Source organism: Lepidochelys olivacea (genome assembly GCF_965140295.1).
Source record: "Lepidochelys olivacea isolate rLepOli2 genome assembly, chromosome: 9".
NCBI classification, from domain to species: Eukaryota; Metazoa; Chordata; order Testudines; family Cheloniidae; genus Lepidochelys; species Lepidochelys olivacea.
In genome coordinates this window covers 44,556,251-44,582,412 of record NC_140419.1, presented here as the reverse complement: position 1 = coordinate 44,582,412, position 26,162 = coordinate 44,556,251, and the positions used below count along the sequence as shown (strand labels likewise).

General features: G+C 46.8%; 1 protein-coding gene across 2 annotated transcripts in view; it reads right to left on the bottom strand.

The window, feature by feature from the left end:
* Positions 1-26,162, bottom strand: part of GPC1 (glypican 1) — a 424,667-nt gene that overhangs the window by 4,137 nt on the left and 394,368 nt on the right. For both annotated transcript variants that reach the window (XM_084638609.1, XM_084638608.1), the window contains exons 5-8: positions 16,280-16,410; positions 7,019-7,138; positions 4,878-5,011; positions 2,100-2,275 (exon numbers count right to left, since the gene is read on the bottom strand). In XM_084638609.1, coding sequence (XP_084494735.1) covers positions 2,100-2,275; positions 4,878-5,011; positions 7,019-7,138; positions 16,280-16,410 — 561 coding nt within the window. The remainder of the gene's footprint in view (positions 1-2,099; positions 2,276-4,877; positions 5,012-7,018; positions 7,139-16,279; positions 16,411-26,162) is intronic.

Genomic DNA, 26,162 nt, shown 5'->3' with positions numbered 1-26,162 from the left:
TTGTCAAGGGCGGTCAACTCCAGACATACACAGGGCTCTTAAGGATCAGATCCAAAGCCCCTGGAAGGCAACTAAGACTCCCCTTGACTTCACAAATCTTTGACTCAGGCCCAGAGTGAACCCAGTCCTAGACTGTTTGACCCCCAGAACTATCACGGATCTCTTCAGCTGAACATAACTGCTGCATCTGGGTACAGGATGAGTTGTGGACGCTCAAATAATCTTTAGAGATTAATTCAATGTGCTGTGGATAATGAAGATCGGTTTAAAGTGAAAAGAGGCTTGAGCACAGGGGTTGTGCTCACAGCAGTCCGCACCTCTCAGGGGGTGGCCTTAAAGTGTAACTCGAAGTAGAGCACATTGCAATATTCTACACTGTCGGTGACAAAGATGGGTAACCGTTGCAAGACTAGTTTTCTATCGAATATGTTTGCCCTCAGCAGGGTTGCACGGGGTGTCTGCCAGGGGAGCATTTGACCCTGTGGAAACACTGTACAGAGCTGTGCAGTATAAAATCAACTTGCTTAAGGTTTTGACATGTCGGCCCTAGTTCATGATGGTTTTTCTGATCACATAATTGTTCTAAATGGGCTACTGTAATTGAATATAGTTATTTAGAACAATGAAAGGAAAGCAAAGCCCAGGTCAACATGAATGTTCACCTGAAACACAAAATGTATGCCAGACATCTTGTCTTTGTTTCTACTTTACTTAAAAGCCTGGCTCTACATTAATTATTTATTTATTTAGTGAGAGATATTCATAAAAAAAGGTTAAAAAGGCAGATTTTCTCTTGAGAGTTGTGTACTTTATGTAGAATTATTTTGATGGCAAATCTAAAATGAACCACAGACTTTAGTGAGACACACTTCTGCTCTGTGTCTTTCTCTAAAGCTTTATCACACCTTTCTCTATGTAAATTAAACACTGAAGGGTTTTCTACAATGAAGCTGAAAAAGACAGACTGCAAAACACTGTTTCTCTCAGGTGGATTTTTTATCTTGCCCAGATGAAGAGCATGGACAATATGGGTTAGATTGTAATGATGGTGTATGGGGTTTTCATCCACAATTACAGCGAATTTCATGGTGGCTGCAGTGTCCTATGATTTATTTAAAAACTATCCAGAAAGATTGTGATTCCATTGCAATCTGAGGGGCTGGGGAGTTCTAAATTCCAAGCTGCTGAATAACACCCTATGGGAAGAATTCCTCACAGGTGAGTTAATGGTTACACAAACATGGAAATCAAATATGGCCATGGGAGATCGAAAACATTTCATCCCTAGCCACCAGGAGGTTGTGCTTTAGCACAGCAATAGCTCCATTTTGTTTGGCCACCCCAGCAGTAAATGGAAGCACACACAATGCTTGTTGCGTAGCCTGTGATCTTACATTGACTTACACATCTCTGGTGCGCACACTAGCAGAACGGGTGCAGGTTCTACAGTCTTGAAGGGAATGCTGTGCCTAGCTCTGACCACACATGATTGTAGAGCTCGGGAGATGATGCTCATTAGTCGAGATGTGAAATGGAAAGCTTTTCCCATTCCCTACGAGCTGTTCAGGGGACAGCTGAAGATCACATGGTCTTTCTTGGGGAGGGGGAGGTTAAACATTCTGGGTTGTGGCCAACATCCTTTCCAATACAGAACAGGCTCTTAGGTGGCATGTGGGGTGTTGCAGGACACAAATGGTGACTGTTACCCTGAGTCAGTACAGTACTGTCAGCAGTGCACCTCATTCTGTTATTCTAATGCCCTTTCGGATGCGGGAGTATCACAGGCTGGATGCAAACCAGCACTCCATTCTGTTCCATAACAAGGGCCAGCAGTTGTTATGAATCAGGCCCTGTACTCACTGTAGGGCAGAGACTGTATCCTCATCAGTGTTTGGAAAACATTAACCCATTTTTTGTGCAATCTAAATAAAAATACCACCACAGGACGCATGTGGGCATTTAGTCTTCTCTCTCGTTTTATCATGCACTGCCAGGAATTGGGATTAATGGATTTTTTCCAGCTGTCATTCAGAAATCACTTGGTATTCACGGTCTGTCCTCATCCCTTTCCCATTACTTGGGATTTCTGGTGTACTCACTAGCATCCTGGAAGTCCACATCATTGCCATTGTAAGCATTGCGCAGTCGGTTTGTCATGATCTTCAGCTGCATGATTTGCTGACGAATGGTCATATCTGGCTTGGTGATGTCCACCTCTACCTCTGGATTATTAATCTGATTGGCCAGACCATCTCCCATCACCTCTGGCAAATACCTACACAGGAAATCAATTCATTCACATTGCTTTTCCCAAACAGTAAATTCTCCTTTTGGTATTACAGGTGCCATTACAACTGATAATCTACCATCTACGAGAGGGAGAGCTTTGCAGCTTGGTAGTATCACAATTGTATTTACTCGTGTTCCAATCGCAGCCTCGTGTTTCTGGTTCGTTCGTCTTTCTGCTCATACTCCTGCACTAGCGTAAGGTGCAATCTGAGCTCCCAACTCTTTGACTATAGAGATCTCCCTGGCAGTGGACAGAAGAGGACAGATTCAGGCAGCCCACACAAGGCACTGAGCTGTGCTGCGAGGTCCATGGTTGGCAGGGCAAAGGGAGGAGGCCAGTGGATTTGCCACTGTATGTGCAACCCAGAATTTACAGCAGGGGTGGGCAAACCTTTTGGCCCGAGGGCCACATCAGGGTGCGAAACTGTATGGAGGACCAGGTAGGGAAGGCTGTGCCCCCCAAACAGCCTGGCTCCCGTGCCCTATCCACCCCCACCCACTGACTGCCCCCCCGGGTCCCCACTCCCATCCAACCCCCCCCATTCCCGGGCTACTTGTCCTCTGACCGTCCCCCCCGCCCCCGGGACCCCACTGCCATCCAACCCCCTCTGCTCCCTGTCCCCTGACTGCCCCACTACCTATCCACACTCCTGTCCCCTGACAGGCCCCCAGGGATTCCCATGCCTTATCCAACCCCCACTGTTCCCCGACCCCTGACCGCCCAATCCCCGGAACCTCTACCTTATCCAACCGCCCCCTGCTCCCTGTCCTCTGACTGCCGCCCCCTTACCATGCCGCTCAGAGCGGCAGGAGCTTGCAGGCCCACTGCCTGGACTGAGCCAGCTGTGCTACCCGCACGGTGGCATAACTCCGGGGGAGGGGTTGGGGTCTAGCCTCCCCAGCCAGGAGCTCAAGGGCTGGGCAGGATGGTCCCATGGGCCGGATGTGGCCTGCGGGCCATAGTTTGTCCACCTCTGGCTTACAGTGTGCCTGTCTCCCTCTAGTGGTTGGACCGCCTATTGCTACCAACCATGCACTAACAGACTTGGGTATTTCAGCTGAGGCAGTATAGCCTCACGTTTTTAGAGCCAGAGGTCTCAGACTCTGTCCCACGCTGCTGACAATGACCTCAGGGGCAACACACAATAGAATGACCCCCGGGGGTCTCTATTTAAGGCTACTTCAGCCCTAGGATAGCTGCTGTGGAGTGTCAACTTCTGAAGGGTAGGATGTCCCACCGCCCAAGTGCCCAGGTCAGCTCTGTGCAAGGCTGAGGATCTGGTCCCATGCTGGCACCAGTGGCATAGCCCGCGTGACATCCAGCCCATTACACAAGAAAGGGGCTCATCACCACATGGAAGATTAGGAAACTGACACATTATGACCTAGTCCATGACTGCACTGGAACTACTGGATTTACCTCCTGATATGATTAACGAGGCGGCTGGCAAACCCTTATACCCAATCAACTGGGAGCTGGCTAGCTAGTCATTAAAGCTGCATTTCTCCCTGCTCAGTGTCACTGTCAATCAAGCACTTAAAAAAAACCTTTGGCATTTCAGGCAATGCCTGAAAACATTTTAAAAACTAAGGCCCAGATTCCCAGCTGTCACAGATCAGGCTACCCGGGGATGGTAACAGAGTTATGATGTTTACAACAGCTGAGGATCTGGCCCCAAAACAATGTTTTAAGTGTAAACCATGGGCATAATGTATTTCTATGGTGGCAGAATTTGCAAGGGGTGAAGTCTGAGAGGGAACAGTGCGTGAATGGGTAACTAGATAAATGTTTGCAATTCCCAGCAGTGCCTCTGGGTTTCTTCCAAAGCGAATCTGTCCATTCTACTAACGGCATTTAATGCCTAAGTGTGTGAAGATTCTGTGCGTAATTTTTTAGCAAACGTGCTTCAATGTCTAAAAGTCTAAAATGTGGGAAGAGAGCAACACATTTTAAATTCAAGGCATCCACTTCTCAAAATCTGCCTCTGGAAAAGGGTTAAGCTTTGCACTTGTTCCTGAGAGGCTGGGGCTGAGCCCTTTAAACTGATGGGAACTTACAGCAGGGCCAGTTCTATGGCTGAGATTGAGAGGACCACAGGGGTGTGGTAACCACAGCCAGACTCCTAAACAAGCTGTGCATTGGGCTGACTAGCCCTGGTGGTGCTCAGACCAGGGCAGAAGGAAGGGGGAGGGGATCCGCCCGTAACTGTGGTGTGCAGCTGCTCAGGGGTGCAGAGGAACTCACGCAAAGGAGTTCCTGACTGCCCTGATCAGCCATCAATGGATCCTGATCCCCACACTGCCCCCTGCTGGGGCCGGGGAAGTTACTGTGGCCTTACCAATTCCTAGTGAGTAGAGGACACAGGATTAGGGTTGAAGCAACTGAGGGAGAGGCCCTTGAGGGCAACCATATTTTCGTGAAATGTCCTCTATAATGGAGTTTATGTCACAGGCTGTAAAGCGTCATGGGGCAGGGATGTGGGAAGAACTAGCTTCTCTCTGCACCTACCTTTATCTTCTCTTTCTGGTAGCAGCTTTAAGTTTAGTATGGAGAGTTTTTGCTTTGCTTCTCTACACCCCATCCTTACCTCCCCTTGGCCATTCCATTCCAGCACTTGTCCTCGTTCACCGAGCCGGATGTTATTTTCTCATTGCAAAGTGTGCTTGGCAAGGCAACCCAGTAATCCTTGATATCTCTCAGCTTCCCTTTGGCATCAGAAACCTGTAAGATGGAGGGAGAATCTTGGCCCAAGGAAACATCTATTAAACCCCAGAGGCTGGGTCGTCCAGCTAGATGGTTCTAGCTCAAGGGTGGCCAAACCTTTTGGCCTGAGGGCCACATCAGGGTGTGAAACTGTATGGAGGACTGGGTAGGGAGGGCTGTGCCCCCCAAACAGCCTGGCCCTTACGCCCTATCCAAACCCACCCACTTCCCACCCACTGACTGCCCCCCTCAGAACCTCTGACCCATCCAACTCACCCCCTGCCAGGCTCCTTGTCCCCTGACCGCCCCCCCGGGACACCACCCCCATCCAACCCCCTCTGCTCCCTGTCCCCTGACTGCCCCGAACCCTATCCACACCCCTGCCCCCTGCCAGGCCCTCCGGGACTCCCATGTCCTATCCAAACCCCCCTGTTCTCCGCCCCCTGACCGCCCCACCTCCAGAACCTCTGCCCCATCCAAACGCTCCCTGCTCTCTGTCCTTTGACTGCCCCCCGGAACCCCCTACCCAATCTCCCTCGCAGCCCTGCGCACTGCCTCTGCCCCCTTACCACTCCGCTCAGAGCGGCAGGAGCTTGCAGCCCCACTGCCTGGATGAAGCCAGCTGTGCTACCCACATGGCACCGCAACTACAGGGGAGGAGGGACAGCAGGGGAGGGGCCGGGGGCTAGCCTCCCTGGCAAGGAGCTCAAGGGCCGGGGAGGACAGTCCCGCAGGCCGGATGTGGCCCACGGGCCGTAGTTTGCCCACCTCTGTTTTAGCTCATTTATTTTATAACTCCGAGAGAGCATTGTTGTTTTTTCATGTACAGGAAAAGAGCACTAACTTTACCTTAAATAACAGCCCTCAGCCCAAGGAGCTGGCCAACTGAGGCCAACATTTCCATGTGAAGGACTGTTCTGCTGTGTTCATCTGTTTTATAACACAGTTGATATTAAAGCCATGTATCACAATGATGTGCTGGCTCCTTTCTAGCCACGCCCCCAGCCATGCCCATTGCAATAGACAGGAGGGAAGAGATTAGCAGCAACAGCGAGTGTTGTGTGATCCTGGAATGAGGGCCCAGGGAGATGGTGTGAGAGTGTGGGCAGGCCAGGTAACAGGTTCTGATGGGCAGAGACAGACTCAGGAGGGCTGGGCAGGAGAAGCAGATCCGGTAGGGCAGAGGGCTGAGCAAGGGAAAGCAGCCTAGCAGGGAGGCTGGGAGTGATCCAGGGAGCTGCTGGGGAGCAGGTGCTGTCATCTAGTGCTGAGAAGCTGAGCCACAAGCAGCTGAGGATCAGCAGGGAACAAGGCGTTCGATCAGCCTGTCACAGAGGAGACAGGATGATCACAGCCTGTTGCCCACAGAATCAGAAATGTCCAATAAAAGACAAGGACCAACAGTGTAGCAAAGCTGCAGGGAGACAACATTGCAGCTACTCCAACATCACCATTAGGAGATGTTGCCCCAGAACACCAATGGCAGAGCAAGACCAGGTCTAAAAAACCAAGGGCCGGACCTTCAGAGAGAGAAGCAACTAAGAGTGATGAAGTTCAGCAGGGTGATGCACAACTGCCTGTGTTGGAGAAAAGGGCTGGCTGGCTTTGTTCCATTCTGCTACCGATACACTTAGGGACCAAACATCTTGACAAGCTTGGGGAGTTCCACCAGTCTGGTGCTACGAAGCTGAAACTCAGCAGCCAGAATCCTGTCTTAGTTGGGTCTTCAGTGGGACAGCTATAGGTCAGTAACTTTTTCTACTTAATAGGCACATCTGAGGGTTTATTGGGAAGGCACCAAAGGCTAGAGCACAGCCGAGGGCTTGCTCTGAGCTTGTGTTATACAGAACACACCACCTGATCCCAAACAGGGTTGGTGCCCACTGCTCTCAGTAACACCCTGCCATTGGGTCAGCAACGATCCTGACACATGACACGGACAGACATGATAAGCCCACTATTGGGGCAGGCAGTTTTAAATATTCCAATAGGGGAAATGTTTTATAAATTCAGAGAGACACTTACTAGCTTCTCCAGTCCAAGCCCTGAGGATTTATCGTCGGTGACAGCTTTTCCCCTTCTTTTCTTATCCTCTCCACTGGATGCTTTTGTGCTGATTTTGGGATTTCCACAACCTTGGAAAACCTGAAAAAACCCCAAACCAAACCAAACCTTCCTTTATATTGTGGTTCAATAGCTTTTCCCATTAACTAGTGCTGTGTGTTTATTACTTTTCCTGTTAAATAATTCTGTCTGAATTCCCCATTTCTCCCACTCACCTGATCTTTTTGATTATGACCTAGTTTTTGGACCTGTCACCATAGTCTATATTAAAAAAAGAAAAATATCTCTAGCAATTTTGCATTCTCCTTCTATGATTCTAAAAATTCATCAGGCCTTAGAAGAAAAAGCAGGCAACCCTCCACCTTTCCCTACAACACAAAATGAAACCATCCCAGCGTACTGTACAAACAAGCCACACGTGCAAATGGCAGCTATGCGGTAATTTCACTAGACCAACACTGCCAATTTAACACAATAACACAAATCATCACTAATTCACCCAGTAGTTCATGCTGGTAGCATCACCGTCTGCAAGGACTGTTACCAAATTGGACATGGAAGCTGGATATAAGAAGAGAGGGAGGGACACTTACTTTCTGTTCATAATTACACAAGAGCAATTTTGAGACATTTGTTTCTAATGCACCTTATTGGACTCTGGCAAGAGCTGCATGGCAGCTGATTGATTACCTCGAGTGCTGAGGTACAGTCCTGTAATGCTGGGGTCTAGCTCTCTCCCGCAGCTATTCTACAGACTGCACTTTTTAACATTAACCTTTGAAAATTTACAGTCAAACATTAATATTAAAATAATTAACAATTCACATTTGCTCTCACTGACACCAGTGAATAGTTATTAATGGTTTATTCTCTGCTATGGTTTATGAAGCAATAAACTGATCCAAATAGTATATTACATATAGGATAAAAGATGGCCTTGTATTTTTACAAGCTGGTGAGTAAGTAAAGAGGTCTCAGCTACTTTTACCAGAGTATCAGATTACATTTCAGGGCCATTTATTGTTAAATTTTAAATGCATACAAATACTGACTGGAATAATATAATGCCTGGGGTTGAAATATCTGATGACTGGGAGAAATATCCCAAATCTACCTGGTCTGCAAATCCAACTAGAATAGCTCCACTTCTGAAGGCAGAAGTGTTCAATAAATATTTATGTTCTGTGTTTGGAATGAGGATGCTTAAGTACTTCCCAGCCCATTACGAAGGAAGATGTTAAATAGCATCTACTAGGACTACATTTTTTAAATCAATAGGCCCAGATAACTTACACCCAAGAGTTGGCTGAGGAGATGTTTGGCCCACTGATGTTAATTTTTTAATAAATCGTGGAATACTGGGGAAATTCCAGAATACTGGAAGAATGCTAATATTGTGCCAATGTTCACAAAGGGCAAGCAGAGGTAATTATTGGGTGGTCAGCCTGAACAGCAACCCCAGGTAAAATAATTGAAAATCTGACATAGGATTCAATCAATAATGATTTAAAGGATAGAAATATAATTAATGCCTATCAGCATGCTTTTTTTAAAGGAAAATAGGTCATCAAATAAACCTGATTTTATTTCTTGTTTAGATGAATGGACTTCTGTAATTTGTTTGAACTTTATACTGTACGACATTCAGATTGAAAAATTCACACTATGCAATATCAATAAAGCACACGTTACATGGATTAGAAACTGGCTAATTGGCAGATCTCACAAAGTAATTATCAATGGAGAATCAACATCACATGGGGATATTTCTGGTGGGGTTCCACAGGGAGAGGTTTTAAGCCTGCCACTATTCAATATTTTATCAATGATCTGGAAGTAAAGATAAAGTCACTGCTGATAAAATTTGCAGATGGCACAAATATCGTGTGAGGAGTAAATAATGTTGAGGACAGGACAGGAAAAACAAAGCGATCTGGGTCCCTTGGAAAGCTATGGCCATTGAAACAAAATGCATTTTAATACAGCCAAATGTAAGGTCCTACCTCTATGAACCAAGAATAGAGGCCATAGCTACAGAATGGGGGACTGTATTCCGGAAAGCTGTGATTCTGAAAAGGATCTAGGGGTCATCATGGGCAAACAACAGAACATGAACTCCCAGTGCGATGCTGTGGCAAAAACAAACACTGGATGTACAGAGGAGCAGTGAGTAGAAGCGGGGGTGGGGGTGATTTTGCCTCTGTATAAGGAAACTGTTGAGACTGATAGTGGATCTGTATTTGCATTTTAAGAGGATTCTGAAAAAACTTGGAAAGGGGACAGAAAAAGCCACAAAAATGATTGCAGGGTCGAAGGAAATACTTTACAACAGGGACTCAATCTGTTTAGCTAATCAGAAAGAAGCTCAAGAGGTGACTCGATGACAGTGTATAAGTACCTTCACGGGGAGAAAATACCAGGTACTAAAGGGCTCTTTAACCCAGGGAGGAAGGCAGAAGAACCACCTATAGCTGGATGTTAAAGCCAGACAAATCTGAATTAGAAAAGAGGCACACATTTTTCACAGTGAGGGTGATTAACCATTGGAACAAACTGCCAAAGGAAGCGGTGAAGTCTCCATCTCTTGATGTCTTCAGATCCAGACTGGATACCTTTCTGGAAGATGCTTTAGTCCAACACAAGTTACTGGGCTCAATACAGGGGTAAGTGGGTGGAATTCTCTGTCCTGTGACATTCAGGAGGTCAGACGAGGAGCTAATGGTACTTTCTGGCCTTAAACGCAATGAATCTGTGAGATTTCCAGCGTTCGACTATGGCTTCTGGGCCAGATGAAGAAAGAAATACTTCACAACAATACATTCTACGCTCACTAGGTGTTCGGGTTTGGTTCTTACTTCATCCAAACTCCCATGCCTCTTTATTCTCCTGCAAGTACTTTTGCAGAGGGATGGAGGTGCTGCTGACACCACACAGCTCATATTGGTTAAGCAGTGACTATGTGACCAAGCGGTACTCAGCACGCAAGAGGACACAAAGGAAACCATGATCCCTGCGCCAAGGCAATTACAATCCAGACTGAGAAGTGGTGAAAATCAGACACACAGTGTGCTAGAGGGGCTAGAGGAGAGTGCTGTGACAGCAGACATGCTTTAAGATATTGCAACTGGGGATTTTCCAACAACTTCAATGGCCTTCATTGGATCAGAACCTTTACGAGTAGGTGACAGCATACGTTGATGTTTTTTGCATAAGAAATGAGTTTAAGGAAGGATTTGAGTAGACAGAAGGTGGCTGGTCACGCACTCTGGGTGAGACTGCTGCAAACCAGAAAGCCCAGTAGCTTGAAGTATAAAAAGAAAATTATCCTAAAAATATCATCAGGCTGTAAAAAAGGCCAAGCCCAAAGTTATTTGCACTATGAGGAAGAATAACACTAGTGAGTGCAGTTTAACAAGAAAAACAGGACTCAAGATGCTGAAAAGCAAGAAAACAAAGTCTCTAAATATCTGATCACTGTTTCCTTCACCCAGAGGAGGGGAGCTTTGATTAGTTACATCTGCATAATTACCTAAACACTCCATGTTCTAAATGGATTAAGAAAGGGTCTAAGATCTATTTCCATATGTACATATGACCTGCAGCTACCCTTACAATAATATTACTGAGGTACTAGAAGTGTTCCTGACAGAATTTAAAATCATCTTTAATCCAGAATCTTAAAAGAGAATCTCCTCAATTCTATTCTCAGCTTTGCCATTAACTTCCACTGCAGCCACGGGCCACTCATTTACTCTCTCTGCCTCAGTTTCTCTATCTTGGGAGTGATAATACTTACTTATTTGACTCACAGGCATGTTGTGAAGTTTAATTAGTCAGGGTTGACAAAGACCATTGCTAATGAAGGCTACTAAGCATTAGGAATATTTTGCATTGAACTGGGTCAGAAGAAACTTTTACAGCATTACTAAACTGACGGCCTGATGCCTCTCTGCATTCCTGTCTTTGAAATAGGAGATCTGCCTCTTTTGGCATTTTTATTCCTTTCTGCATCATCAGTAGGGATCCTAGTTTTCTGTGATGATAAAACCAAAATTCTCCCTTTCTGTGGATTGCTTGTCTGAGATAAGCCACTGTTTCCATTTAGATTATTTAGTATCACTGGCTGGCTGAGTTCATTTACTTGTGTATCAGTATTTAATGCTGCTGGCTGGATATCATTGTTATGGCATGTCTAGTTACTAATAGGATGCTCAGAGCTTTTTGTAGGAGTGTTTTTGATTATTAATAAAACCAGCCAAATAAATAAATCAATACAAATGAGCTCTGTGGTAGCCAATCCTTCCCAGAAGCATACCCTCATCCTTCCTCAAACACCCAATCAGATCAATGGTTTCTGTAGTGTGCTTGGAAGGTCAGCAAATTCAGGCTCCCCCAGATCAATAGAACAGATGTCTGGAGATTTGAGCGGCCTAATGAGGAACCAGGTGCCTTGATTTGGACCTGCGAAATTGTAAATTGATAAATGAGACAGGTGAATTGAACAGAAGAATTCACTTGGTTTTTGACAGAAGGTCTGTGGAAGTAGGGTGTTTCTTGTAATTTTGGTTCAAGAAACATGAACATTTTCAAAATAGGCCATTTGCTCTTTGGGTGTCTTTAAATTCAGGCTAGTTGCTTATTTAACCAAGTATGAATTTGCAGGTAGAAGCTATCAACAGATCCTAAAATAATAGTACATTAGCACACAATTCCTTAATGCAGAGGTATCAAGCACTTGAATGTTAGCAAGTGGTGCCAACTCATTTCACTCCAGCAGCTGAATGCTCTTTGTATGCTGAGAACTTGTAGTGAGCTTAAACTGCAGCAAGGGCATTTAGGTTAGATATTAGGAAAAACTTTCCAACTGTAGGTGTAGTTAAGTTTTGGAATAGGTTTCCAAGGGAGGTTGTGGAATCCCCATCACTAGGGGTCGGACAAACACCTGTCAGAGACGGTATAGGTGTAATCAGTCCTGCTTTTGTGCAGGGGGCTGGACTTGATCTCCCATAGTCCCTTCCAGCCCTACATTTCTATGATTCTGTGAACTCTCTGCTAAGACCCGATTATAACAAATTACCTAGATGGCGGAGAGAGTGAGCCCCATTAGCATTCCTGGTAAGCATCCACTCCTCCTGCCCTCCGTCTAGAATCTTTCTTTTCTAGATATATTGTCCTCTTAAACAGGTGTGGGTAGAACACATATATTGAATCATGCATTGTAATGGCAATTCTGTGGCAATCCAAATATTTCATCTGTCTACTTCTTCTGGTGCAAGATCTTTAAAAATTATACATAACATATTTAAAATTTTGTTTTATAGAAATGAAATGAGTCCAATTTCATTGCTGTAGTTTACCGTTTATAGTCCTATTACTGTGGTTATTATGAAACAATTCTTTCAGGGATATAAAAACACAGAGGAATAATGAAAAACACTTCATGGCATTTATAGATCCATTCATTCCTCTATTCTCTTCCTTATTATAATTGATTACTCTATTTCTGTGCTCTATTAGCATTGTGTTTTGTGCTGCACTGGTATTTCTATCCATCTCTCTGCTTGGTCTGTCATTGACTTATCTATTTGCCAGCCAGCTTCAGATTAATTTTCCATCAGAATCTGTTAGTTACAGCACTTCAGAGTCATGGGAAAGGTAGCTGGGGTTCAGGAAGACAAATTATTCTGCTGTTAACATCAGCCTCAGTGGGTTGTTGAGAACAACATTAGAGAAATGATGCCAGAGTGAATTCTCTCTAGCACAAGTTGATACATGCAGCTAATGTGTCAAATTCTGCTCTGAGTTACAGCTGTGCAAACCTTTACAGGCAAAGGGTGAATGGTTGTAACTGGCAAGGAAATTTGGGCCAATTGCTACGATGGGCAGGAGGCTATTTTATGAACATGCTTACTGTAAAGATGAGTCTGGTCTAAAACTTTGACTTGATCATAGACAGACAAAACTGCACTGCTCAGTACCTGAGAAAGGGATCTCCCCTCCCCTGCCATATAAAATGTCCAACTTCTCTGGAAAAATTACCTGAAAATAGCAGCTTGTGCTAACTTTCCACACACTGAAACTCCATTTCCCCCCCAAAATGACTGAAGCATCTGAGAATGCTGAAAGACAAATAATCTGAAATCATTTTATAAACCTGTCTTTCATACAGTGTTACACCAGGGATGTGAAATCACAGCTCCTGCAAGCAGAAAGCAACAGAACTAACCTCCATACCACTACTACCTGGACATCAGAGAGAATGGCAGATCAGATGCGGGCAAGCAAATTGGGTGAACCTTGGCTGAACCCTTCTAGAGCAGGTATAGAATCTCAAACCTCAATGTGCGTTTTTCAGATACTAATTCTAGCAGCCTCCTATTATGCTAGTGAAGAACCTAAATATTTGGATGTACCCAGACCTCTGTAATATACATGGAAGTTTAAAAATTAGCCATTTTGGCAGATATGAGATGAAGAAGTAACACTCACTCCTTAAGTCAAAAAGAAATCTTCAGTCTAGTGTATTTCCAATGCTATATGTTACATTGCAGGGTCTAGTCTCTTACTGAACCAGAGGATTTACCCAAGTAATTCTCCCAGCATGCTAATTTACACTAACAGATGAATCAACAGACTCCCTTTATGCAAATAGCAATTTACAGTCTTTTACAGTTTATACTGTCTGAAATCCAGGACTTAGTTGTCAGGAGTGAGGGTACAGATGGGAAACAGTTCAATACCCAGCCAAGAAGTTTCCCTGAAGGGAGAGGGGTAAAAGGAATGGTGCCGGTTATGGTGCTGCTGTGTTTTGTTTCAAAAAATGAGCATTGATAAAAAACAATGACACTGTTTGCCGAACATGACTTAAAAACTGTAGTGAAACAACAAACTGATGAGTCAGATGTTGGTTCTGGGAAATTCTGTAACTATGGCAATATGCACGCTTTCCTGGTTAGGATAGTAATACACAAGTCTCCTGGCCGCACATCAGGCTGGCATTTGGGAGTAGTTGTGCTGTGGGATTTCACTGCTTGCAATGTTGTTTATTTTCTGAGTAGTTTTATCCTGGCCTGGGTGGATCAGATGACATTAGGGGAGATGTCACCACACCTATCAAAGGACCTTGTTCTGTGGACCGGATATCAAAAGGTCTCTTTTCCCACCACCAATGCAAGAGGGATTTACCCCCATAGTAACAGTGGTAGCTAGGTGCATCACCTCCTTCTCAGGTAACCAGCCTTATCATTTGTGGGTAGCCCTGTGAAAAACTTATTAGCCACACCCCTAACATGACTGTAACCAACTGCTGGCCACCACAATTGCACCATTATGCACAGACCCAGCCTAATGAATGGGGAGCATCAGCCAAGATTACTGTTTGGATACATTCCAAAATTAACTGACCCACTTTACACATGTGAAAGACTTTGAAGTCCCTTCATCCCAATTCCTACTGATCACGTTTTCAAGGAGAAGTGCTAAAATACTTACATTAATTTCAAATGGAAGCTGAGAGTCTCTTTTCCATTTCTTGTTCCCCCAAATCGGCCAGAACCGTGGTTGCAGGCTTTGCTGGGTCCAAAAGCCACCTCTGGCTCTTCCCGTGAATGAGAGACTTCAGGTTGTGATTTTCAAAAGCACTCAGTGCTGGCTTAACTCTACTCCCATTTAAGTCAATGGTAAAATTCCCCCTTGACATCTATGAGAGCAGAATTGGGCCAGTGCTGAGCACACCTTAGTCTTTTAACTTTGCACTATGTTAACAGCCTTTGTTCGTGTCCAAACCAAAGTTATCTTGGACCAGCTGAGCACTGCAGTGTGCCACCTCTACATATCAGAGAAATATAATGGACCATATATGACTGCATGGTGGTGTAAATTTCTACCCTTTGCCTGGAAAGACAGATAACCTATGGGCATATCTTCTGAATATTTCCTTTTTTCCCTGGGTAAGAAAATAAATATATCGGCTGTTTACTTTCAAACTTTAAATAAAGCCTTTGATATGGATGATCAACTGCTGATAGTTCAAAGGCATTGTGACTGGCAGTACCTCAAGAGCCTTGGCTGATATGTCACAAGTAACCACTTTAGAGAAACACCATGTGTAGAAATGAACCAGATGTGATCCAATTTTTTCCAGTGATTTCAAACTGTGCTCACAGACTGAAGTGGAAAGGGAAGCGGTGTGGCTCTTAAACCTCACTTTCCTTGCTCTCTCTATCCTTGATCCTTCCCTATTTGTCACACTCATCATCTCAGCGATTTGTCAGCTCCCAAGCTCTGCTACTTGGCTCCACGTGCAAATACAGTCAAGTGCACTTTGTTACAAGATCCAAGTCAGAAAGCTTGTCAAATGCACTTTGCTGCTCTAGTCAAGTATGGATTGGAATAGAGTATCCACCCCCTCTGAACGCTTGCATTTACAACAGGGGGCTCCATCAGTGCTTGTTGCAGTTCAGATGATGTTCTACTTCCCCATATGATGAACACGCTTTTTAGTCCCGAATAACAATGACAGGTTGGGAGGCTTGGTGGTATGTTTGTGTGAAAAGCAGGAACCCGGGAAGACTGTTCACTTTGCCAAGGCTTCTTACACATGCAGCTGTGTCATGTGCTTGTGATTAGTGGATTAAATGTGCTGAAAGTGGTGATCAATAAAACAGCACGTGGAAATGTAGCTCTTGTGAGATGCTGAGCACCAGCAGAACCTGCTTCACAGGATGATTGCCATGTAACAACCCTACTCCATAAATACAACCAAGTAAGCCAAATGTTTCCATTTCTTAGTGTTCCCTGTGGCTGTCGAGAGCGGTTGTCTCCTGGGTCAAGTGTAAGGCAGCCCACAAACTTGCAGTCCGTAGCTCAGCTCAGTGAGAATACAAAAAACCCCTCGGCTACAGAGGTTGAGGCACCATAATACAATGCCACCACACTTTCCTCAGGGATTCAGAATTCAACACCAGGCAGTATTTGGTCCATACATATCAAGTTGGTTGGCTGGAGGTGGAGATGGGGAGGAGTTTGAATCAGAAGCATTTGACAAGCTTTGCCTGTATGGGGTGAATGGTTTCTTTTAATTAAAAGAAGCTGGTATTTAATCTCTCTGCCTACTGTATGTTAAGGCAGTTGAATGGTATTGGAAGAAAATGCACAAGGCTGTAGCCAGAGCATTTTCAACTGATTTAATATCAACTTTAGACACAGATCTCAGCTCCTTACCTTGGCTGTGATAGACTCTCTGTTTTCCTGCATGTTAGAAATGGCTTCAGCAATCCGGGTGTGAATGGTACCAATTACAGTGTCTACATTGGATGGTCCATCAAACCGGTCAGCCACTAGCAGCATAGAATCTAGTAAAATAAGAGAGATGGAGACACCCTTTAAGTACATACTATACAAATCAAATTATAGTGTAACTTAAAATTTACATATATTTGTATTGGGAGGAATCAAACATTTGCCCCTCAGTAGATGAAGGCGTTGAAGAACATCTTCCAGGTACTTGTATTGTGTGTATATTTTCAGTAGTTTCACACTCTGAATTTGGCAGCATTCAAAATAAGGCCCAAATGCATCAGTAAGGGAATCCATAGTTCCAGATGAACACCATAGGGAAGTAACAGCTATTACAGCATCTCTTTGCAGACTACCACTACCTCACAAAATGACCAGAGAGCATTGCGTGTTCTATAGAGAGAAATCTGTGCAGAAATATAAAGCAAGGATCTTGCTCTAACCCTCCCCTATTGGCTTGCATTCAACTTTCAACCAAGTGCTGCTAGGAACGGAACTCTGGAGATGGTGGTGTTTACACAAAGTGCCCACGAAAGGGTTTTATGAGTAATAGGCACGTGTGTGGCTCCCATAACGGGGATGGAGAAAAAAAACTTCCTCCCAGTGAATATTTCCCATGCACCATTTTAAATCTGAGTGCTCTGGCAGGATGAAGCATGACCAGCAAGGGAAAATGTCTACCTCACATGTGGAACAATAGAGCACAACACATGCAACTAAACTGGTAAGAGAGGAGGTGAGGTGGGTGAGGGGTGGGTGAAAGGTGCCCAGTGCTCTAAGCTGCTATTGATTTCAGCACCTCACAAGCTCTGGAGCTGAAATGACAATGGATCAGAGCAGAATTCATCCATGTTCTAGAAGTTATTTACTGGATTTATGCCTTGCTGGATTTTACTGGCAACACAAGCTAATGCAGAAGGAAATTTTATATACGTGCATGGTACTGGAGATCAAAAGAACATAGTGTGTATACAGACTGATACCCTGAATGTCCAGAGACCGGAAACAACCAAGACCTTAGAGGTTAAAGGAATGGATTAAAAATGGGACTGTTTGTACACCGCCATCTGCAGGTTCTTAACTACTGACAACTGCCATCAAGTTCAGATTCTTCTTTTGAGAATTGCAGTGCAAAGTCTCCTCTTGATGTCTTTGTCTTTACTAAGAGATGCCATTCACCTTCCTAGAAATGCAGCCCCTGCTCTATAAACATTGTATTAGCCTCTACGTTTATTTAATTATATAGATCTGTGAGTGGAGTATAGCAGCGCAAGAGTGAGTGGACTACCAGCACTGGATGGCTTGACAAAAGCACAGGTTCGCATAGGTTCCCTTATTCCACCACCGTGCATGCTCTGCCAATGCACCTCAGCCCTGTTCTACGATATCCACTGCTTTCCAAAGCAAGCCCCCTGCACTTCCAGTTCTGCCACTGCATTTAAATCTTGAACTGCAATCCTTCCACTCTTTGCTATTTCCTCTATTGAGTGCTCCAAAACAATAAATGGGATGACTCCAAAACTGAGTCACACACCAGAACACTACACATCCAGTGCACAGGAAGAGACAGTGTTGTAAGTGAAAAATCCTGAGGTTTCTAATGAATCCTGTGTGGTGAGACCATCATACTATAAATAGACTTAACAATAATGTCAATCAGCATTGCTTTTATTTTTAACCACATAGTTTGACATAAAAATATCTCATAACCACCTATTGGGCATTGGCACCTGTACTGATTTCAATGCACTTTTGTTTAACAAATAAACTAGACCACTGAACTGGATAAAATCAGATTGTGGAGGAAAACGGACAATGTTAACAAAATGCTTGGAATCCCTGCTATCTGCCCATACAGAAAAATGATTTGTCTGCCCTAAGGTGTTTTTTCTTCCCAATATATAGAGGGTCAAATCCTGAGGTCCTTAACTCAAGAAAGCTACCATTCACTTCAATGGGACTGAGCAAGGTCTATTCTAGTTCTTCTACTCTACCCATCAGTTGGTACCCAGACTGCTCTCAGGGGATGGTGTGGTGTGGTACAAAGGCTAACTCAGCATGAGTATGTATTGCCAGCATTATTCACTCCACACCTCAATGCATTCTGTACCTGTCACATGTTTCATAGTGATATTGTTTTACAGAACTTACATTTATTTCTATTAGTACTACTTTCTGTGTCTTTAACCTGCAAAGCCAGGCTCCATTATACCAGCACCAAGAGTCCAACTGTACAGGGCTCAAAGAAGGAACAATTAATGCTTTTTATAGAAACCAATCTGGGGCCAATCCAACACTCACAGAAATCAATGGAACAACTCCCATTGACTTCAAAGGGCTTGGGATGAGGCTCTTTCAGACACATACAACATATGGTGTCCCTAGCCTCTCTTTATCAGAAGCTGGGAATGGGAGACAGGGAATGGATCACTTGGCGATTGCCTGTTCTGTTCATTCCCTCTAGGGCACCGGGCATTGGCCGCTGTCTGAAGACAAGATATTGGGCTGGATGGACCTTTGGTCTGAGCCAGTGTGGCGGTTCTTATGTTATGTTCTTATGGGGGCAATGTCCATAATAAAGGGCCTGATCTAAAGCTCAATGCAATTGGTTTAATAACACCCACAACTCAGCTGACAATATTCTCTATATTGTACTATCTAATGGTTATATTGTGGTAGCTCCTAGAGGCCAACCAGGCTGGGGTCGCATTGTGCTAGGCACTGCACAAAGATACAGAAAACACAGGCCGTGCCCCAACATGCTTACAGTCTAAAAGACATGACATAACAGGCTGATGAGACAAACAAGCAGGCCAGAGCAGAAGGTAACAAAAATAACGGACTCTGCTCAAATCTTACCCAATGACTCAGGAACAAAGATCACAAATTGTTACTTGCCCATGTCTACAGTCTGGGATATGGCAGCTGCAAAGCCAGGGAGGGTTAGCTTGGCAGCATTTCTTGTTTATCATCAAACTAAATGAACTGTTTTAGCTGTTTTTTAAATTTAATCAAGAACTGAAAAAAATTACCGTAGTTTCTCCATTACAATTTTTTTTTTTACAGTAAAAGCCAACAGCTGCTTTGATATAGAAAATCAAACATGCCGCCTAATGGTGTAATGGCTTTTTGGTATTTTCTGCCCCTGCTGCAGTACCAAGGATCTGAAGTTTAACTCCTGTTTAGGAGTAGTAACAGATTTTTCAAGAAAACTTTTCTGAACAATTTTAGCTTGTGGATGCATTAATTCTGGGGACACATATTGATAGATGAAAGGAAATCCCCAAAATTATTGATAAAATTCAATCTATCACTCACTGTAAAACATCTCCTTTAACTTGACCTGCCCTGCTCTGACCATATAATACAGTAGCTACATGTTTGTCATTACAATTTCATGTTCAACCACAAACAATGGGGTAAGAGCGAAGGATGCAGAGTGGCAGTGAATTTCCACTGTAGTGAGGCGGTGTGGTTCCCTGCTGCCCTGGAGAGAGACGAGCCCCTTCAGACACCAGAGTGGGTGGAACCAGGGAGCTCTGAGCCTGCCCCCCGAAAGGGTCAGGCGCTGCCCCGGAAGTATAAAGGCCTGACCTCAGGGCTCACTGTAGAGGCAGCCGATGGGGAGGCCAGACGCCTCCGACCTAGCTCGCGAGTGGGAAAGCCCAGCGGCCTGCAGAAGACCTAAGGACTGGCCCGGCCTGCCCCACGCCAGCTACTCAGAGGAGTTGCCAAGCCTGCCCCTGGCCAGCTACCCCGAGGAACCCATGGTGCTGTATCCCCCTGAGGACACCACCCTGACCCAGGTACCTCAAGAGGGGGAGTCGAAGTAGCCTGGGGGCAGGCGACCCTACTCTGGCTGCAGCCCTCCGAGAACCCATGTCAGTGTGTTGCGGCCAGGATCCCCACTGACACAGCAGCGGGTCTTCTGCTGCTGCTAGGGCCCCGGACTGGGACTCAGTGGAGTGGGAGGGCCTGAGTCCCCCCCTGCCACCCAACTCACGGGTGGCAGTCTCCCCCTCTCCCAGGCCCTTTGGAACGTAGGGCCTGGACCTACTGTTACTCTATACTGTTACTGCTCAGCCCCGGCCTGACTCACCAGTGCCCCGCCCTGACCTAGGGCCCGGGCTTACCATTAGATACTGTTACTGCTCAGCCCTGCTGAGGGCCTGAGCGCCTGACTCACGAAGGCCCCGCCCTAGGGTCACTGTGCTTATTTTGTACCTTCACTAAGGCCATAGAGGAAGACTGGCGCGGCCGGACTAATTCCCCGCAAGAGCTGTTCCCCAAGGTAGCGAGGCGGTTTGGTCCCCTGCTGCCCCGGAGAGAGACAAGCCCCGGCTAGCCTCTCTACACATGGTGGAGAATGTGGGCACGATCCCTCGACATCTGTGAGAAGGGGTATGGCGGGGAACATACCCCAGAATGAGCCATGGATATGGACAAACTTACCAAGCTCCTGACCGAGAGCCAGGAGCGGCAGCAGGCGGCCCAGCTCCAGCAGCAGCTGGGAGCACAGCAACAGCAGCTGATTCGGGATCTGGGGGTTCAGAACCAGGAACAACAGCGGCAATGTCGGCAGCAGCTGGCAATGGCACTGCCGTGCCCCGCAGAGCCCCAGCCGGGAGACATGGCCGGGTCACCCCGCACCGCTGCGCCAGTGCGGCTGACCAAGATGGGACCCGATGACTACCCTGAAGCTTTTTTGGTAACTTTTGAAAGAGTAGCACTGGTTGCAGGGTGGGTCCCTGACCAATGGGCCACTCTTCTGGCCCCATACTTAACCAGGACAGCCCAAACAGCGTACAGAGGGCTGTCTATGGAGGATACACGGGACTATAACCAGGTAAAGGCAGCAATTCTGGACGCCTTAAACGTCAGCCCGGAAACCTTTCGGCATCAGTTCTGGAACTATCCCACCGGCACCAGACCCCGGTTGGTGGCCCAAGAGCTGAAGGAAGCATGCAAGTGGTGGCTACAGCCAGAGAGGAGGACCGCGGACGAGGTCCGGGAACAAATTATTTTAGAACAATTCATACACATCCTCCTGGCGTGAGGAAGGGCCTGGGTGCTTCGCCATTGGCCAGCAACGCTCGCCGCCGCCGTCGCTTTGATGGAAGACTTCCTTGCGGCCGAAGCACCGGTGGGCCCAGCTACCAGAGCCCACTCCCCAGGACCAGAGTGCCCGAACCCTGAAAAGAAAGGGGGCGCTCAGACCGAAGTGTGGAGTCTTCCCCGTGGGCAAGAGGCTTGCTTAGGGCTTTGGGCTAGACGCCCTGAACTCCCACCTTGACAAGGATCTGCGCCCCCTGTGCCAAGTGTCCTGTCGGAGTCCCCCCAGGGGCCCAATGGGACCCCCCCCGCCCCCAGGGTGGTCACCCGGAACTCGGGCCCTGCTTTGTATGCAGAAAGTATGGACACTTACAGCATGACTGCACTGAGGTGGACTGCAGCTTCGGCCACATCTGTGCAGGAGAGACCGGGGCCTGGCTACCACAGGTCCCCAAGATCACGGTACTGGTAATTGTCGGGGACCACCCAGCCCTGGCCCTGATCAATTGGGGCTGTGGCCAGACGCTAATCCGTCAGACCTTGGGGCCCCGGGCCAACCCCCACCTGTGGACGATCAGGCTGCAACGTATCCACGGTGACGTGCGGCCATATCCCAGTGCCTGGTCCCACTAATGGTGGCCAGGATCACACGATGGATGGTCGTTGGCCTGGCTCCTCGACTAGCATACCCAGTGATTCTGGGGCGAGACTTGCCGGCGTTCGAAGAGATCCTCCGCTCGACCTCTGTGCTAGGAGATTGCCCTGAGGCCCAACTGGAGGAGGAGATCCCAGACCCCGAGGGAGGGACCGAGGAACCCCCGTCAGGGCCGGCTATCAAACCCCGACTTAACACAGGCTTTTCCTGCAATCAAAGAGCAGTCTCCACCTTTAGTTGGGCCTATGGACAACTAGCCGCTGTCGATGGGGCTGTGATCGACCCGCATCGTGCAAATCAGTGGCCCTGGTTTGAGCTACACCATGACCGTCTTTACCGGGTGGAACAGGATCCCCGCATGGGAGAACCACGGTCCCAGCTGCTGGTGCTTCAGTGCCGCCGATGAGCGGTAATGAAGCTCGTACATGACATCCCTGCCGCAGGGCACTTGGGCCATGAAAAGACCCTTGCCCAGATTTTGATACGGTTCTTTTGGCCCTGTGTTCCAGGAGGTGAGGAACTATTGTAGCTCCTGCCTGGAGTGCCAATTAGCGGCTCCCCCACAAGTACCCAAGGCCCCTTTGGTTCCCATGCCCATAGTGGAGATGCCATTTATGTGGGTGGCCATGGACTCGGCGGGCCCGCTCCCAAGAAGTGCTGCGGGATTCCAGTATGTGCTGGTCACCGTGGATTATACCATGCGTTTTCCCGAGGCTGTGCCATTGTGGAGCACCACCGCCCGGACCATCGCTGGCGAACTAGTGAAGGTCTTCGCTCAAGTGGGCCTGCCCCGGGAAATCCTAACTGACCAGGGTACCAACTTCACCTTCTGGCTGTTGCAGCAGGTATGCGAGCTCCTGGGAGTTAAACAGTTACGCACCTCCATCTACCACCCACAGACTGACGGACTGGTGGAACAATTTAATCGGACACTGAAGGAGATGCTGTGCAAGTTCCCCGCAGAGGAGCTACGCCAGTGGGACAAGCTACTCCTGCCCTTACTGCTGGCAATCCGTGAGGTACCCCAGTCATCAACAAAATTTTCCCCGTTCAAGCTACTATATGGCCGCCGCCCACGGGGCCTATTAGACTTAATGCGGGAGACATGGGAGCAGTCTCCGTCTCCAACCCAGGGCCTCCTGAAGTATGTTCTCCAGCTCCAGGAGCACCTCGCTCAGGCCAGAGCCCTAGCATGAGTAAACTTAAAAGCTGCACAAGCCCAGGCACGAACCTATAACCAAGAAGCGTGGGTCCGTGCCTTTGAGTCAGGTGATCGGGTCCTGCTCCTCCTACCATTGAGTGAACCGAAGCTGCTGGCCCATTGGCAGGGACCCTATGAGGTGGCCCGGAAGGTCGGGCCCGTCACCTATGAGGTCCATCAGCCCGACCGGCACAAGAAAACCCAGCAATATCATGTGAATCTATTGAAACCATGGCGGGAGCGGGAGGGCCTAATAATGAACCCTTACCCACCGGAACCAGAGGTGGGTCCCCGCGCGCCCCTGACAGAGGATACTGGAGGCCCCAGCTCGGCGACACACTCACAGAGAAGCAGCGAAAGCAGGCCCAGTGTCTCCTACAGGCTTTCAGGAGAACCTTTGCCCCACCCTGACCTAGGGCCTGGGCCTGTTGTTATATACTGTTGTTGCTCGGCCCCTGCCTGAGGGCCTGAGCGCCTGACTCACCAATGCCCCACCCTGATCTAAGGCCTGGACTTACCATTAGATACTGTTACTGCTCAGCCCTGCCTGAGGGCCTGAACACCTGACTCACCAGTGCCCTGCCCTGACCCAGGGCCTGGGGTCACTGTGCTTATTTTGTACTTTCACTAAGGCCATAGAGGAAGACTCCCGCGGCCAGACTAATTCCCTGCAAGAGCTATTCCCCAAGGTAGTGAGGCGGTGCGGTCCCCTGCTGCCCCGGAGAGAGACAAGCCCTGGCTAGCCTCTCTACACCACCCTTTGTTAAACATCCTGGCTATGTGACTTGCTTGAATTATGACCTTTAACATTACAGTGTGCAAGCATAATTTAAATACTGATCTGCTTTACTCCTAGTGGTCAGCTACTGTCAAAAACAGTGTCTCTTGGGCAAGAAGAACCTGGAACAAGTGCAAAAAGCATACAGAAATACCACCTAATCAATCAATTAGACTTGCAGATTGACCTTTCAGGAATGGCGGCCAGTCATTCTGCTGGGGCGAGATGGAGTGCAATGACAGGTAACAATTGGCTTGTCCTTGTCAGAAAGGCCAATGCACAAACTCCAGGCTTAAACCCATGGAGCAGATGCTGTCTCCTCTCCCCCACTTCTTTTAACCAGACTCACTAACCATTCTACGGGATTCACTTCCAATTAGTTGTGGTAACCTGCCATCTGGGTCATTAGAAATTAAAGCTAATTAGCATAAACTAATATGGATAAAAGCTGGCTGATGATCATATGTAACAGCAGCCTAGGTTCAGCTGAGCAGTGATTCAACTTTTACTTTGCAACATTCCACTGAAACAAGGAGACGTGGCATGCATGCGTGTTTTAACAATAGAAGGCAGTAATACTGAGTAGAAAGACAGCTGAATTGTAAGAACAAGACAGCCGCTGAAGAGTCTGACAAGAAAATACAGTTCTGTGAGTGCACAAAAGGGAGGAAGAAGAGTGAAAAATCTAGTTAAATGGACTGTGTTGAAATGCATATGAAAGATCTTACTTACTCATGTGCTATAATGATGGGCTACCACGATACTTTTCCTCTTCGAACTTACTTTATTTTGCTCTAAATCTGCTAGCTCGGTCAGGTCCCAATCCAGCAATGAGCTGTGCATGGATGGTTCCCTCCAGCCAGGGGGACAATGAAACTCTGCAGAGAAGTCTGACCTAGTCGAGTTCATTGCAGTATCAGGGCCATAGAACCTAGTAGGCTCCTCGTACGTTCAGAGAGACCCAGAGAGAGGGCGGTAAACACAAGAAGAGCTGCAGTGCCTGAGCATGGCAGGTTGAAATAAGCACAGAATTTGACCATCAATTGCCAGTCTCCTGTGGATTTTGGCAAGACTTATCATGCTATTTTAAACACATTTATTTTTGTGTCATTATACTCCCAGGAGGAGAGAGAAACCTTGACAAAGGAAAAAGGGTTAAAGCCATATGGTAGAGGGCTATTAAATAAGGCTTTACAGCTTTTGAAAGTCTCCTGGATGTCCTCCAGGGTTTCCATGCTGACCTTGGAGCACCAAAACCGAAGGTAGTAGCTGCGATTGTAATTTGTTTGTATAAGCATTAAACTGCTAAGAGCCCTTGACCAGCTGACACAGAGACATTAGTCTATAGTTACTAGTACCAGAAATTAAGGAATACTCACATGGCATGGCTGATCTACGTGGAAGCACCACAAGTATTTTAGCTCTGTCCTCACCAAAAAGGAAACCTGAAAATGATTTTGGCCTGTGCACTGTATCTGGAAGGTAATTGTCACAACGGATGGTGCTGAGCAGTAGTATTACTGTGGAATTAGAGGAAGGAGAGAAGACGTACGGAACGACTGAGCTCAAGTGACTCAGCTGTCCTGCCAGTGCTGCATAAAGTAGCTTAGTCAGAACCACACAAGGGAGGCAGTGTGGTCTAGTGGCAAGACTACACGATTGGGGAAAGGAGGGCTGTAAACCTTACCTGAACCACTGGCTCATGTGTTTGAGCTCAGACAAGTCACAAGACATCCTTAGCCTCAAACTGTCACAGGGCTCAGTCTGTGAAGATTTATTAATAGGAAATGGAGTCACTGAACCATACTTGGAAAGGCACTGCTTTGTTCTGACCAAGGGAACCAAGTTCTCCCTTTCTAGATCTTGCTCCAAGGAAAGGGGACGGCTAATGGCTAGAGCAGATGACTCTGGAGGCTCTGTCAGACTATGCAGTGTGCTCTGGCATGGATGCACCTCCGTTCTCCAAGGGGATATCCCGCATTGAGTGTCCTCTGGTGACACTGTCTGGCCACTGATACCCATTGCCTTGCCCTTCTCTGGAATGACTGGTCCTACTGCATGGTGTTGAAGAAAAAGAAAGGGATTTTTAAATTTATCCTCTCTGTGTTCTTAGAAGTTAGGA